This window comes from Primulina eburnea, chromosome 9, assembly GCF_022965805.1.
Source record: "Primulina eburnea isolate SZY01 chromosome 9, ASM2296580v1, whole genome shotgun sequence".
NCBI classification, from domain to species: Eukaryota; Viridiplantae; Streptophyta; class Magnoliopsida; order Lamiales; family Gesneriaceae; genus Primulina; species Primulina eburnea.
The window spans coordinates 32,277,205-32,290,277 of NC_133109.1; the positions used below are offsets into that span (position 1 = coordinate 32,277,205).

General features: G+C 31.0%; 1 protein-coding gene across 1 annotated transcript; it reads left to right on the top strand.

The window, feature by feature from the left end:
- The first annotated feature begins 2,628 nt into the window (after window positions 1-2,628).
- Window positions 2,629-12,631, top strand: LOC140841759 (uncharacterized). The gene is made up of 7 exons (XM_073209418.1): window positions 2,629-2,931; window positions 3,002-3,090; window positions 10,419-10,594; window positions 11,009-11,096; window positions 11,188-11,251; window positions 11,414-11,483; window positions 12,221-12,631. Exons 1-7 carry the CDS (start codon window positions 2,856-2,858, stop codon window positions 12,321-12,323), a joined length of 666 nt encoding a protein of 221 aa, XP_073065519.1. The 5' UTR covers window positions 2,629-2,855; the 3' UTR covers window positions 12,324-12,631.
- The last annotated feature ends 442 nt before the right edge of the window (window positions 12,632-13,073 follow it).

Sequence of the window (13,073 nt, forward strand, 5' to 3'; positions counted from 1 at the left end):
GATAACCCAAATAAGAGATCCGTCTCACAAATTCGATCCGTGAGACCATCTCACACAAGTTTTTATCTTGATTTCAAATAGTCACTATACAAAATGCGTGTTATTTTATCAAAATAACTATGGATACATTCGAATATATAATAATTTTACGTAATTTTATTTAAATAAATAAAGCCAATTTCGAGTGTCGTACAAATTATCCAGCTAGCTGATAGTCTTCTTGGATATTATGATTTTTTTTTTTTCATTGTCACATTTTATTTGTTGATATTTCCCTTTCAAAGTGGCGATGTAGAGATCATGTACAGTCTGCAGTATTTTTTTGACTCTTGGTCTATTTCACAAAAAACTAAAATCTTACCGGTTAATTACTGCTATTATTATACACATAAAACACTATTTAATGTAATTCTCATTTTTATTTGTTATGCAAGAAGTTTTATATATTAAGTCATAGAATTAGTATAATCCCATTTCGATAACATTATTTGTTTTAAACAATAATAAAGATTTAAAGATTGTAAACAAAATTGGGTATTTATATATATGCTCGAAATTCCACCATCGCATATAATACCTACTTAGGCCATCTCCAACCCATAAATCTATTTTGGTGTAGTTTCTGCACCAAAATAGTGCAGTTTCTGCACCAAATATAACATCCATCTCCAACCCATTTACTTCAAATCTTACAATAAAAAGTATATTCCTAAAATATTCTTTTTGTTTACTATTTATTTACAAATTTAACAATATAATTATAATTAATGTTAATATTAGTATTATAATTATAATTAATTTTTTTGTGTTTGAATTTTTATTATGAATTATATTTTATATCAACACGATTTAATTTTACTCTTCATTTATATAATATTATTATTAAAAATATTTAATACATATTTATATTAATTAAAAAACATTAAAAAAATCATTAAATCAAATTATTCCTAATTATTTATTTATTTATTTAATTTTTTCATATTATTTATTAAATCAAATTATTCCTTAATTATTATTTATAAATCATTATATCTGATTATTAAAATAATATATTAATATTAAATTATTATTTAAATAATATTTATAATTTTTAATATAAATATTTATAATAAATAAAAACAAAAAAAAATAAAAAAAATTAAAGAGCTCTGCGCCAAATTGACGCAGAGCTCTCCTCTGCGTCAAATTTGGCGCAGAGGAGATGGAGCTGCGCTATTTTGGCAAAATAGCGCAGCTCCATTGGGGAAGAAACCCTGCGCCAAAATGGCGTAAAACGCCATTTTGGCGCAAGGTTGGAGATACCCTTAATATATTATGATTTAGATTTTTATATATTTTTTTTGTGAGTGACAGTGGAATAATGTGCAGCAACAGAAAGTAGTAAGTCGAGGCAATGATGTATCATTTTGCCCGCAAGACGAAATTGTCGGTATAACAGTGCTTTACATTGACGATAATCGTCTCTAAGATACAATGACTTCGAATCAAGATAATGCAGTACAACAACTCTTGATAGCAGTGAACTAAATATGCAAAACTTTTAAGCACAAAGTGAACGAGAAGAGAATGCATCAAAGATGCGAGCAAAAAAATGTTTGCAATGCAGATGAATGGATTATTTGTAATAGTCCACCAATTTGTGTTGAAGAAACACAACATTCTGGATACTAACGCATCCTTCTGTGAAAGACTAAAAGGATGCACCGGATCAAAGACATCCTTCTGGACGGATCAACGGACACCACATAGCATCGGGCTGGGCCGGCTGCTCGTGTATTTCATCGATACTCAGCCTATCAAAGTTTTCCCCCTTCTAAAAACTTCTGGTGTCTTTTAGCTCAAACCTAGAGCTAATAAATAAGAATATTATTTGCACATTTTCCAATGTGAAACAACTCTCACTTCCTATCATCCACTTCTTACCATTTATCCAACATTTTTATTTATTAGGACATATAATTTATAGTAGTTATAATTTTTATTTATTAATCCATATTATTTATTCTAAATAATGATTTATATATTGTAAATAAGATTTTAAAAATTTTTATTTAACATTAAAAAATTGAATGAGCCGACGGTTGAATCCACAAATAATGAGTGGAATTATTTGTAGCAAAATATAGGAAGGAATATCCATTTACCATGTATACAGGTAGTGAAATTAATGTTTGGTTAGACGCTTCGTTACAATTAAATAATATACAAAAAAAAATTATATGTGATGAATTTCCGGTTCGACTCGATTCATGAAAAAAATATTATTTTTTATATTAAAAGTATCATTTTTTATTTTAAATAAGAATCGAGATAATTTATTTAAAAAAAAAAAGATCCATGAGATCGTGTTATGATAAATTTATTGAGTGAGTCTCATGTGAGACCATCTCACGGGACGGGCCAACTTACCCATATTCACAATAAAAAATAATACTTTTTGGCATAAAAAGTGATACTTTTTCATTGGTGACCTAAATAAGACATCCGTCTAAAAAATACGACTCGTGAGATCGTCTCAGACTCTCACACAAGTTTTTGTAAAATTTAATATAATAAATAATTAAAGACGAGTACGAGGAGTGGGAAACTTTTGTCATATATGTTTAATCCGAAACCATAAATTTTCACGTGTGGTAGCTGTTTTGAAAAACAGAGAGAGGCCTACCTTTGCATTAATTCATGGAAGCAAGCACGTGTTTTTCGCTCTGTATTTACAGTGGCTCTCATGCGGCCCCCTCACCCAACAATTATCCTCTCCTCTTTACATTCTTCACTCCGCGCAAACCCTACCAGCCTCTCGCCCTTCTCGATTTCTGCTTCCGTTTTTTGAATCTTCTTTTGTTTATTACTCCATGGAGATAGATTTCATGGGTCTGTACTCCAAAAACCCAGCTCCGAGTTACGACCCCGATACGTTCGTGGATTCAGGTAATTATTAATATCCGATCTTTTCATCAGAATCCTTCTACGATCAATTAACTCGTGTTATAATCTTCAGGCATCGGAAGTGGAGAACGTAATGTGTCCTTGTCTCTTTGTACCAGCTCTCCAATGGATGGAAAAACAGTGTTCCAAGATTTTCTCCGGGTTAGATTTCTTACTTTTTTTGGGAAAAAAAATTATGTTAAATTAATTAAATTATAGTTTCAGATATTACTTATTTTATAGTTTTAGCCATATATGTATATATTTTAGTGCACCACACATCCAGAAAAGGTGAAAACCTGCGCCTGCTTGGATGTCGGAATTGATCTTTTGGGTAAAAACAAAAAGTTAAATTAATTAAATTCTAGTTTCAGATATTACTTATTTTATAGTTCTTTAGCCATATATGTATTATATTCTAGTACACCACACACCAGAAAAGGTCAAAACCTGCGCCTGTTTGGATGTCGGATTTGACCTGATTCATGTGGCAATAATACTTTTTTTATTCTATAAAAAATTTATATAAAAAATTTATGCTCCTGCTTACTTTTCCTACTTTCGGTTTTTTAAAAATAATATTAAAAAAATAAAAATGATCAATGATGTTGCTGAAATCCAAGATGGTAGTTCGGAGGTCGGATTTTCATCTACAGAGTTCGGTTCGGACTTTCGAAATCTTGAAGTACAAACAAAAAGGTTAGAAGGGAGCTAGAAGGTTGCTCCGGCGTAATACATCCGACGCTCTAGTCAAAGAATAGAAAATTGAGATAACACTGTGTGTAGAATGAGTGAATATATGAATGAAATCTTGATATTTATAGGAGATGAATAAAGTCTTGATTTGATAAGTAAAGATTCTCATAATTTTGGATATACATATCAAAAAAAGCTGGCGAGGCGAGCCAGCCCGCCATTTTGGCGAGCCTCTAAATGGCCAACCCAACCCAACCCACCTTGGGTCACGGGTTAGACGGACCGACCCGTTTATTTTTTTAAGAAAAAAATGCTATATAATATCGCAGTAAACATAGAAGAAAAATATATTCCAGTCAAATAGTTTCATAAAATACTTAAAAACATTGAAATACGAAATTGAGAAAGCATACAACATAATCCATAAAATGTAAAGTACTTAAACCAAACATGAAAAAATTAAACAAATATTATAAAGTCAATTCTCATTAAATTACATTCAATCTTGATCTTCTACATTAGCACATAGATTCAGATTTTACCAAAGTGAGTGATGGAGGCGAGGCGAGGCGCAAGAGAAAAATAAAGAAGAAATAAGATAAGAGAGGGATGGAGGCGCATGAGAGTTATTCCAATTTTTATATAAAACTTAAAAATATAAAATTCTACCATAAATTGCCCGCCCCAACTTGGCCCACAACCCAAACGGGCTCAACCCGTTTGGCCCACCTCCAAACGGTCTGTTATTTTATCAACCCAATCCGCTCAATTTTTTTAGCGGGGCGGACATGTTCCAGGTACCTGACCCAATTTGACAAGTCTAATTCTAGACAAAATTAGATTAAACCTTCCCGGACTTTACCTATGTGGGATTTATTTCTTTGAGCTACCTGTTAATGTCTGAATAGAAGCTCTCCTAGGCAGGAGCCCGTCTACAATCTCGAATATGTGGAAGCTCGGCACGAGAGCTTGGCCGTCAACACGATACCATAAACGTGGAGGTCGGCTCGGGTCACGATGGGAGGTCAGCCATCTCTCTCGGATTCACGAGATAACATACATACGGGAGGTCGGCTGAGATGACCTCCCACAAGCTTCGTATAAATGAGGTGATCTCCAGACGTGTTCTGTCACGAAGATGATTCTCCGAAACTTTCTGAATACTGTGCCCAAATGCCTCTGGCCATCGAGATTGGGGCCGAACTGGGTCTAACCGACCTACAGGGGTATCAATCAAATAGTGAAATTTTGAAAAAAAGTTATAAAACTAGAGTAATTGGGACAAAAATAGTGCAATCCGAAAAGTCTGTCGCTGATTTAGAATACGTGACAAACTTTTGTCGAATTTTTTTAGATATTTTCATTTTAATAATTGAAAAATGGTTTATAAGTAAAAAAAAATGTTTTGGACTTGAAATTTTAATACCAACAATTATTATTAACATCATAATACCACAATTGTTATTGCTATTATTATAAATATATTATTTAGCGCTATTTTTTTAATTTATTAAATAAATACTGTTATTATTTAAACCACTTTAAAATAAAATAATAAATACATAATTCATAGCCCTTATTTTTATTTGTATTGCCTTCTATTAATAAATAAATACTATTAATAATTGTCTACGCATGAATTTTAAATAAGCAAAACAACCAAATGAAGAATTAAAAAATCTATGAATAATTTTGTCATCAAAAACAAAAAAAGAAAGAATTGCGGATTCAATCTGGATGATACATCTATACATACAATAATTTTTTTTTATCAATTAATAAATAATAATGTTGGAACCAAATAATTTTATTAATTTAGAGATGTATTAATTAACTGATTATTTATATAGTAATTTTTAGATTTGACAAACATAAATTAATATAATCATAAATAATCATCGTGTTTCACAAATGTTTATATTGTATTCCTCTAATCGATATAAAAAAAATAAAATTTATAGTAAAAATATATTTATATTTATAAAAATAAGTAAATGATATCAATTGTTTTTAATAATTATACTATTAGTCTAAAAAGTGTAGTTAGAAACATGTTATGATCACACGTTTACTATTAGCCAAAACATTTTCACATAAAGTTATTTCTAATATGTATTTATTCAACTTATGTTTTTTTTCCTCCCAAAATTAGTTTTCTTCAAAATATTTAACATAAAAAATTATAAATCCACTCTCGTCCGTGTACGAGGCGGAAGATTTTTTTTGATTAAATTAAAATTTTGATATACTCTGAAAAGTTAAATTATTGAGCTATCAATGACAAATTTTGATTTGATATAACTTTGAAAAGATAAATTATTGATCGATCACATCCATTTTAAAGACTGTTTGATGTATCAAAATATTAATTTTATTAGGTCAATGAATCCCACAAAATTTCGTAAAATTATTTTTTTTTTGTTATCTGAATCACATACTTTTACATATCGGTGATACGAAATTTAGGTGGAACCTTTCGAGCAAATGTTCGTATATAGATAGATCGTGTTTAACACGAATTTTTTTACCTCTGAAATTATTTACATGTGGTAGAAAATACAACCATTCAGCACACTAAATTTTCCACACATGTGGCTTAAACGACTCATCAACATGGTGACGGTAAAGCCTTTAATATTTAGATTACACACAAGCACAACATCTTGCAACATTATTGTTGTCTCACCAACGCGAAAATGAAATGCATGGGTATCCCGGAGCCATATTTCAATAAGAGCCGTGATCAAATGATTATCATATTTAAGAAATCCACAACGAATAATTACATAAAATCTCATATCATTTAAACGTGCAAAAACACGACCATATTTTATCTTCACATGATTTTGATATAATATTGTCGGATCGGAGCACTCTTAAAGTTTTATTCAAATTATGTGATGCGATCAAACTTGATATATGAGGTTCTTGTATATGTGAAACACTATCATCTATTAGTTCGACATTAAATTTCATCGTGTAATCCATATAAAAATTAACAATTGAGAAATAAAAAATATATTAGTTTATACTATACTTATATTTATTTTGTATAAATATAATAATTACAATTTTAAAACGTAAAAATAATTATGATAACATTAAAAAAAGGTAATAATAATAATAATAATAATAATAATAACAATAATAATAATAATAACATTAACAACAAGATTTAATAATTTATTTTTCAAAATTTACTACATATACACTTTACTTTTCAAAATAATAAGTATAATTATGGAAAATAATAATAATACATACTATAATAAATAAATATTATATTAATGATAAAATTATAAATTTTGATAGTATTATTTAAGTAAAGGCAAAAACTTGTGTGAGATGGTCTCACGGATCGAATTTGTGAGACGGATCTCTTATTTGGGTAATCCATGAAAAAGTATAATTTTTTATGCTTAGAGTATTACTTTTTATTGTGAATGTGGGTAGGGTTGATCCGTCTCACAAATTAGCATTCGTGAGACGGTCTCACATGAGACTCACTCTTAAGTAAAAGATAAATACAACAATAATATTAACAATAATATCTTCTCTTAAGGAAATTACCTAAGAGTTTTGGTGATTGACGCAATCAAAACATCACTTAACTGTTTCAGAAAACAACTGCAATCTTTTGTGTATAATAGGAACCAGCTCAACTGCCAAGTCTTCAAACCGCTTAACATTCAATCGTCTAAAGAAGAAGAAGCTAGAAAGGAACCAGCTCAACCGCTTGAATTTCAAACCACCGAGTCTTCAATTGTCTGAAGAAGAAGAAGAAGTTCAAATTTCCCAACCGTCTAAACCGGTTAGAGAATGTCTTTCATTAAGTGAGCAATAAATAGCTCTTTTAATTACTCAATAAAATTTTCGAACCACCGAGTCTTCAATTGTCTGAAGAAGAAGAAGAAGTTCAAATTTCCCAACCGGTTGTTCGAAAATTTTATTGAGTAATTAAAAGAGCTATTTATTGCTCACTTAATGAAAGACATTCTCTAACCGGTTTAGAACATTCAAATGGTTTTGCACCGCTATAAGTCAACCATATTTTGCACCAGTCTCAATATTGATCTGCATTTATGTCTCTATCCCAGAAAATAAAGATACTTATATCCTAAAAGTTCTGATGGAAAAACATTTGCTATAAAAGGATACTCAGAAGTAACTCTTAAAGGAACGAGATTCAAAGTCATGCTAAGCAAAGAGAACATTAAATGCATTGCTGAAGAACATTTAATATATTTGAAGTTGATATTGACACATTATTCCAAGGTTGCATGTTAACGTTGTTAATTCTTTTTCCGACCATTGGAATGACAGCTTATATAAGCAGAGTTGGATGTATGTAGTACACACGTGAGATATCAACGAGATACATAATCATCAAACTTTCACAACGTGATTAATTCAAGTTTGCATACCTAAGATTTTGAGCGCAATCAAGGATCATATAATTCATCGCTCATCAAGCATGCACTCAACAGAAAGATATCTGATCATTCGAGATCATTTTTGTGCTACTAAATCATATTGTTTTACTTACATCAATAACAAGTTGGTTATTTGATTAATAGTGGTGTCTAGTGAATTGAGGGTTCATAAAAGCTAGAAGTGTAGAGTGATCATTAAGAGTTCTAAAACAGGCAGTGTGTTAAGTCTTGATTGGAGTGGGCTGTTGCAAAGAATTTTGTAAAGCCAAAGTTTTTTAGTGGAATCTTTCATGTAGAGGAAGAAGAGGTGACATAATAGTATTTTCTCCGAACATCCATAAAAACTCTGTGCCTTTACTTTTCGCAAGCTCTTACATTTCTAACCATATATTGTTGATTAGAGTGCCAACCGGTTGAAACTACTATTACAAATATTGGATTGTCACCGTGTTGATGTTGCAATATGTTGCAACATTATTGTTGTCTAACGACAAATTTAAAAAACAAATATTTTCAAAGAGTTTATTCACCGCCTCTAAACTCTTTCCCAATCCCAACATCTTCATTAGTTTAATATATTAATTTAAAACAAATAAATACAGCAACATATAAAATAAATATAAACTACAAGAAATATTTTTTCATAAAAACAAATATATAACTATAAAATTAAAATAATAACTAATATTCTATTAATGATGATATATGACATATGATGCAGTAAATTTTGAAAAATAAATTATTAAGTGTTTTTATTAAAGCTATTATTATTATTAATTTAATTTTTAACGTTATCATAACTATTTTTTATTTTTAAAATTGTAATAATTATTATATTTATACAAATTAAATAGAAGTTATGATATAAATTAATATATTTTTTATTTCTCACTAGTTAATTTTTATATAAAAAACATGATGGAATTTAATGTTGAACTAATAGATGATAGTGCTTTACATAGATAAAAAATTCATATATCAAGTGTGATCGCATCAAATAATTTGGATAAAACTTTAAGAGTGCGCCTATCCGAAAATATTATATCAAAATAGTGTCCAGATAAAGTAATACATTGTCGTGTTTTTGCATGTTTAAATGATATGAGATTTTATGTCATTATTCATTGTGGATTTCTCAAATATGATAATCATTTTATCACAACTCTTATTGAAAGATGACTCCAAGAGATCCTTACATTTCATCTTTGCATGGTGTGACAACAATAAACGTTGCAAGATGTTGTGTTTGTATGAAATCTAAATACTAATGACTTTACCGTCACGGGTGTTGATGACCTTTTAAGCCACATGTGTGGCAAATTTATTGTGCTAAATGATTGTGTTTTCTACCACATATAAATAATTTCAGAGCTAAAGATTTCGTGCTAAACACGATCTGTCTATATACGAATATTTGGTTGAAATGTTCAACCTAAATTTCGTGCCATCGATATCTAAAAGTATGTGATTCACATAGCAATTCACATATAAAAAATATGTATAACAACAAAAAAATAAAGGCAAAAACTTCTGTGAGACGGTCTTACGAGTCGTATTTTGTGTGAAAGATCTCTTATTGGAGTCATCCACGAAAAAGTTTTATTTTTTATGCTAAGAGTATTACTTTTTATTGTGAATATCGGTAGGATTGACCTGTCTCACAGATAAAGATTCGTGAGACTGTCTTACAAGAGACATACTCATATATAAATTATTTTATGAAATTTGCGGAATTCATACATATGATAAGAAATAATATTTTGATATATCAAACATTCTTTAAATTGGATGTGATCGATCAATAATTTATCTTTTCAAATTTATATCAAATCAAAATTTATCTTTGATAGATCTGTCCAAATATCATCCGCCTCATGCACAAATGAGAGAATGTATTTTTAGTTTTTTAAACAATTTCATTCCCCCGCCCTTTGTTGGGAGAGGGAGTGGATTTTTATTTTTGAAATAATTCCACTCCGCTGCTCTTTGTTTGAACTTTTAATTCAAATTTGAACTTTTAACTATTCTGGTAAAAAAAAAAACCCTTTAGTTTGAACTTTTAATGCAAATTTGAACCAAATCAAGTCAATCAATGTTACTAAATAACAAACCAAACCAAAAAACTAGATAGTTGAAATAAAATAATGTTTTTGGAGAAGACGTTCGATCTATACTTTTTCATGCAATTCATTTAATTAAAAAAGGGACAAGATGATTCAGAGGAACCAGTTCTTAGAATACACATCACAATAGTGGTTGTTTTGGACCCAAAAAAATTTTGAATTCGAACTTTTGGCAAACGGTTTAAAAATTCATATACCCAATGAATCTTGCTTATATTATTAACTTGGTTGATCACAGAAGAAGATACGGAAGTCTCCTGCAGAAAATATGACTTCTATACGGAATTCGGCTGGTAAGTACGACTGGGAAAATGCTCAACTAGGAGAACGATCTTGCCCATCTTTTACCGGGAAACCAATAATCAGTCACGCAGGTTTTCGATATGATCGCAACGACAGATCGTCGATCTCAAGGTGATTAAATTTCGTGAGTTCTCGAACTTTCAATCATGTAAGGTGTATTTTCTTAGGCAGATGTTGTATATTTTGATCGAACTGACTACAAACGGCTACGTCGAATAAAGGAAGCTTCGTTAATGCTACCTAACTTTGAATAATGGATTGATAATCTATTACTATTTGCATTTTATCGTTTCAAATTAAATTACAGTATGAGTTTTTATTCATTTTTACAATTATGATATTACCACTGTTTGGATATAAGTCAAACTAATTACAGAAAAAAAAATGGTACAATCGCGCAACACATACGTCGGTGCATTAGTAGGTTTATGAATTGATGTGTATCGAGGTACATTTTCACGATACTTTGTTTTTTCATGATAGTATTATGTAAAAATAATTGAATAATTTGTTTATAATTTTTAGGAACACATTTGAGCGCACACTGTCACTCCCAGCTTCATCAACCGTATTCTGTCCCACCTCTGCACCCAATTTGTTTCCTGCACAAAAGGTCACCCTCCTTATTTTTTTTTATTGAGGCATTGTATTAAATAATCCTCATATTTTTTGGTGTTCTTTCACGATCAATGCATAATTAACAGGCTGATAGAAAAATGTATGCTACCGGCGATGCATCTTTCGACGATACCCGAAAGTCCAAACATGGTATGAAGACACTACTTCTTATCCAGTGTTGATAGTGCACTAAAAAGTTGGCTTTTGATTAAGTTGTAAAAAACAAAAGGCTGACTTGTTGATCAAAGAAATCGAAAACTACTTTATAATGTATTGATTTATTTTATTTATCATGTTTATGTCTTAAAATAGGTTATGCTCCAACAGTGGCTATGGCTAGGAAAGCAACATTGGCCAGATTCCTTGAGAAGCGGTCACACCGGTAAATCTTGATTGATTTCTTCGTTGTTTTCTAAAAACACGACAACTTCAAAATTTTTACGGAGGATTGTGCTCTAAAATGGAGAAGAAAATAGATGTTTTTGTTTAAAAAAACACTATGAGCTTCAAGGACATCATGTCTACCGCTTGGTAGGTAAAGTGAGCCTACTCTCAACGGGGAGGTTCAAATGGTTACACCTAACACCTACTTATCCTGCTATTGAATGTTATTTGTTTGATATTCGTATAGGAGACAGATGGATAATCTGGACTGGTGCGAGTGAAAATCGTGGTTTGAATGCTATAAGCACCCGGAGAGGGTGAATTTGTTTTAAAAATTAGTTTTTATCTCTGCAACAGTAGTTGAAATGAATTTGTGATATTTACTGCATATAGCAAGGAATGGTACTCTCTACCGTTCATAATTCCGCTCCAGCGATTTGAGCGGCTAAGGAGAATCAACTATTTCGTTTTAGGTACTTCTTAACAATTGGATTCGGGTTCTAAGGCTGATCAAAACATGGCGCTACCATTCGAATGGCTAGCTCTACTATTTGACTTAGCTCTTCCATCCAAGTGCTGGACTTGATGTTAAGAGTGTTGCATCTATTTACATATATCATGCAAAGTTTTTTCTATTAGTTTACTTTAATGTTTCATTTCAAGTAAGCACCAAAACACTACGGTTTCCATAAGGTTACTCCATCTAATTAATTATATGGCAACGTTTTTATGCAGATTGAACCAACGAATAAAATCCCATCTAATGGGAAGGTCACTGAATTGGTCTGAATTGGCCTGCGATACCACCTTTAATTACAAAACGCAACAAAGAAGATAAAAAGCAGCATGCATGCAGTATGAGGCCTTGAAGTGAAAACTTAAGGTAAAATCCACTCCAGCACACTCCAAGAGACCTCTATATTCTTGATTTATATCTTTACGTTACACGTTTAAACAACCAAAAACATGAAATTGCCGGAGAGTGTATGAAGAACACACATATCGTGTTCTACGTACCCACCGATCTTTGCGTGGGAATTTTATCGCTAAATTGCAGTTTGGAGATGTAAATCGATCTTCATGGTTCTTGTCTGGTAAACATTTGGTATATGTACATTATTTCTTAAGAGAGAGACCTATAGCATCTATCTCGTGTTTCTTAACTTCGATTGTGTATTAGTGTAGTATCGTGATGGTGCATCCAATCGTCTGGAATTTTTTTTGGCCGCGTGGGCTCCAGATATTTTCCGATGAACCATACGTGCTCGAAAAGTTTCTGTCTTTCGGGAAAATAAGAACTTTAACCATTGCGGCCATCACCATCAACCTAAGGGAAGCAAGAACTCAACCATATTTTATAATCTAATAATCGTGGCATCATGGGGCGGAGACACAGTTGGCCCGGGTCGTCTAAATTTTTTCAAAAAAATTTATATGTAAATTTTTGTATAATTTTGGATAAATTTAATATTAACCTGGGTAGATCAATTTAAAATATTAAAAGATTTTAGAGTTTAAAATTATAGCCCGGATAGAATCGGATTCCTGGCTCCGCCACTGGTCACTGTCATCGTTAACCTAACCACAT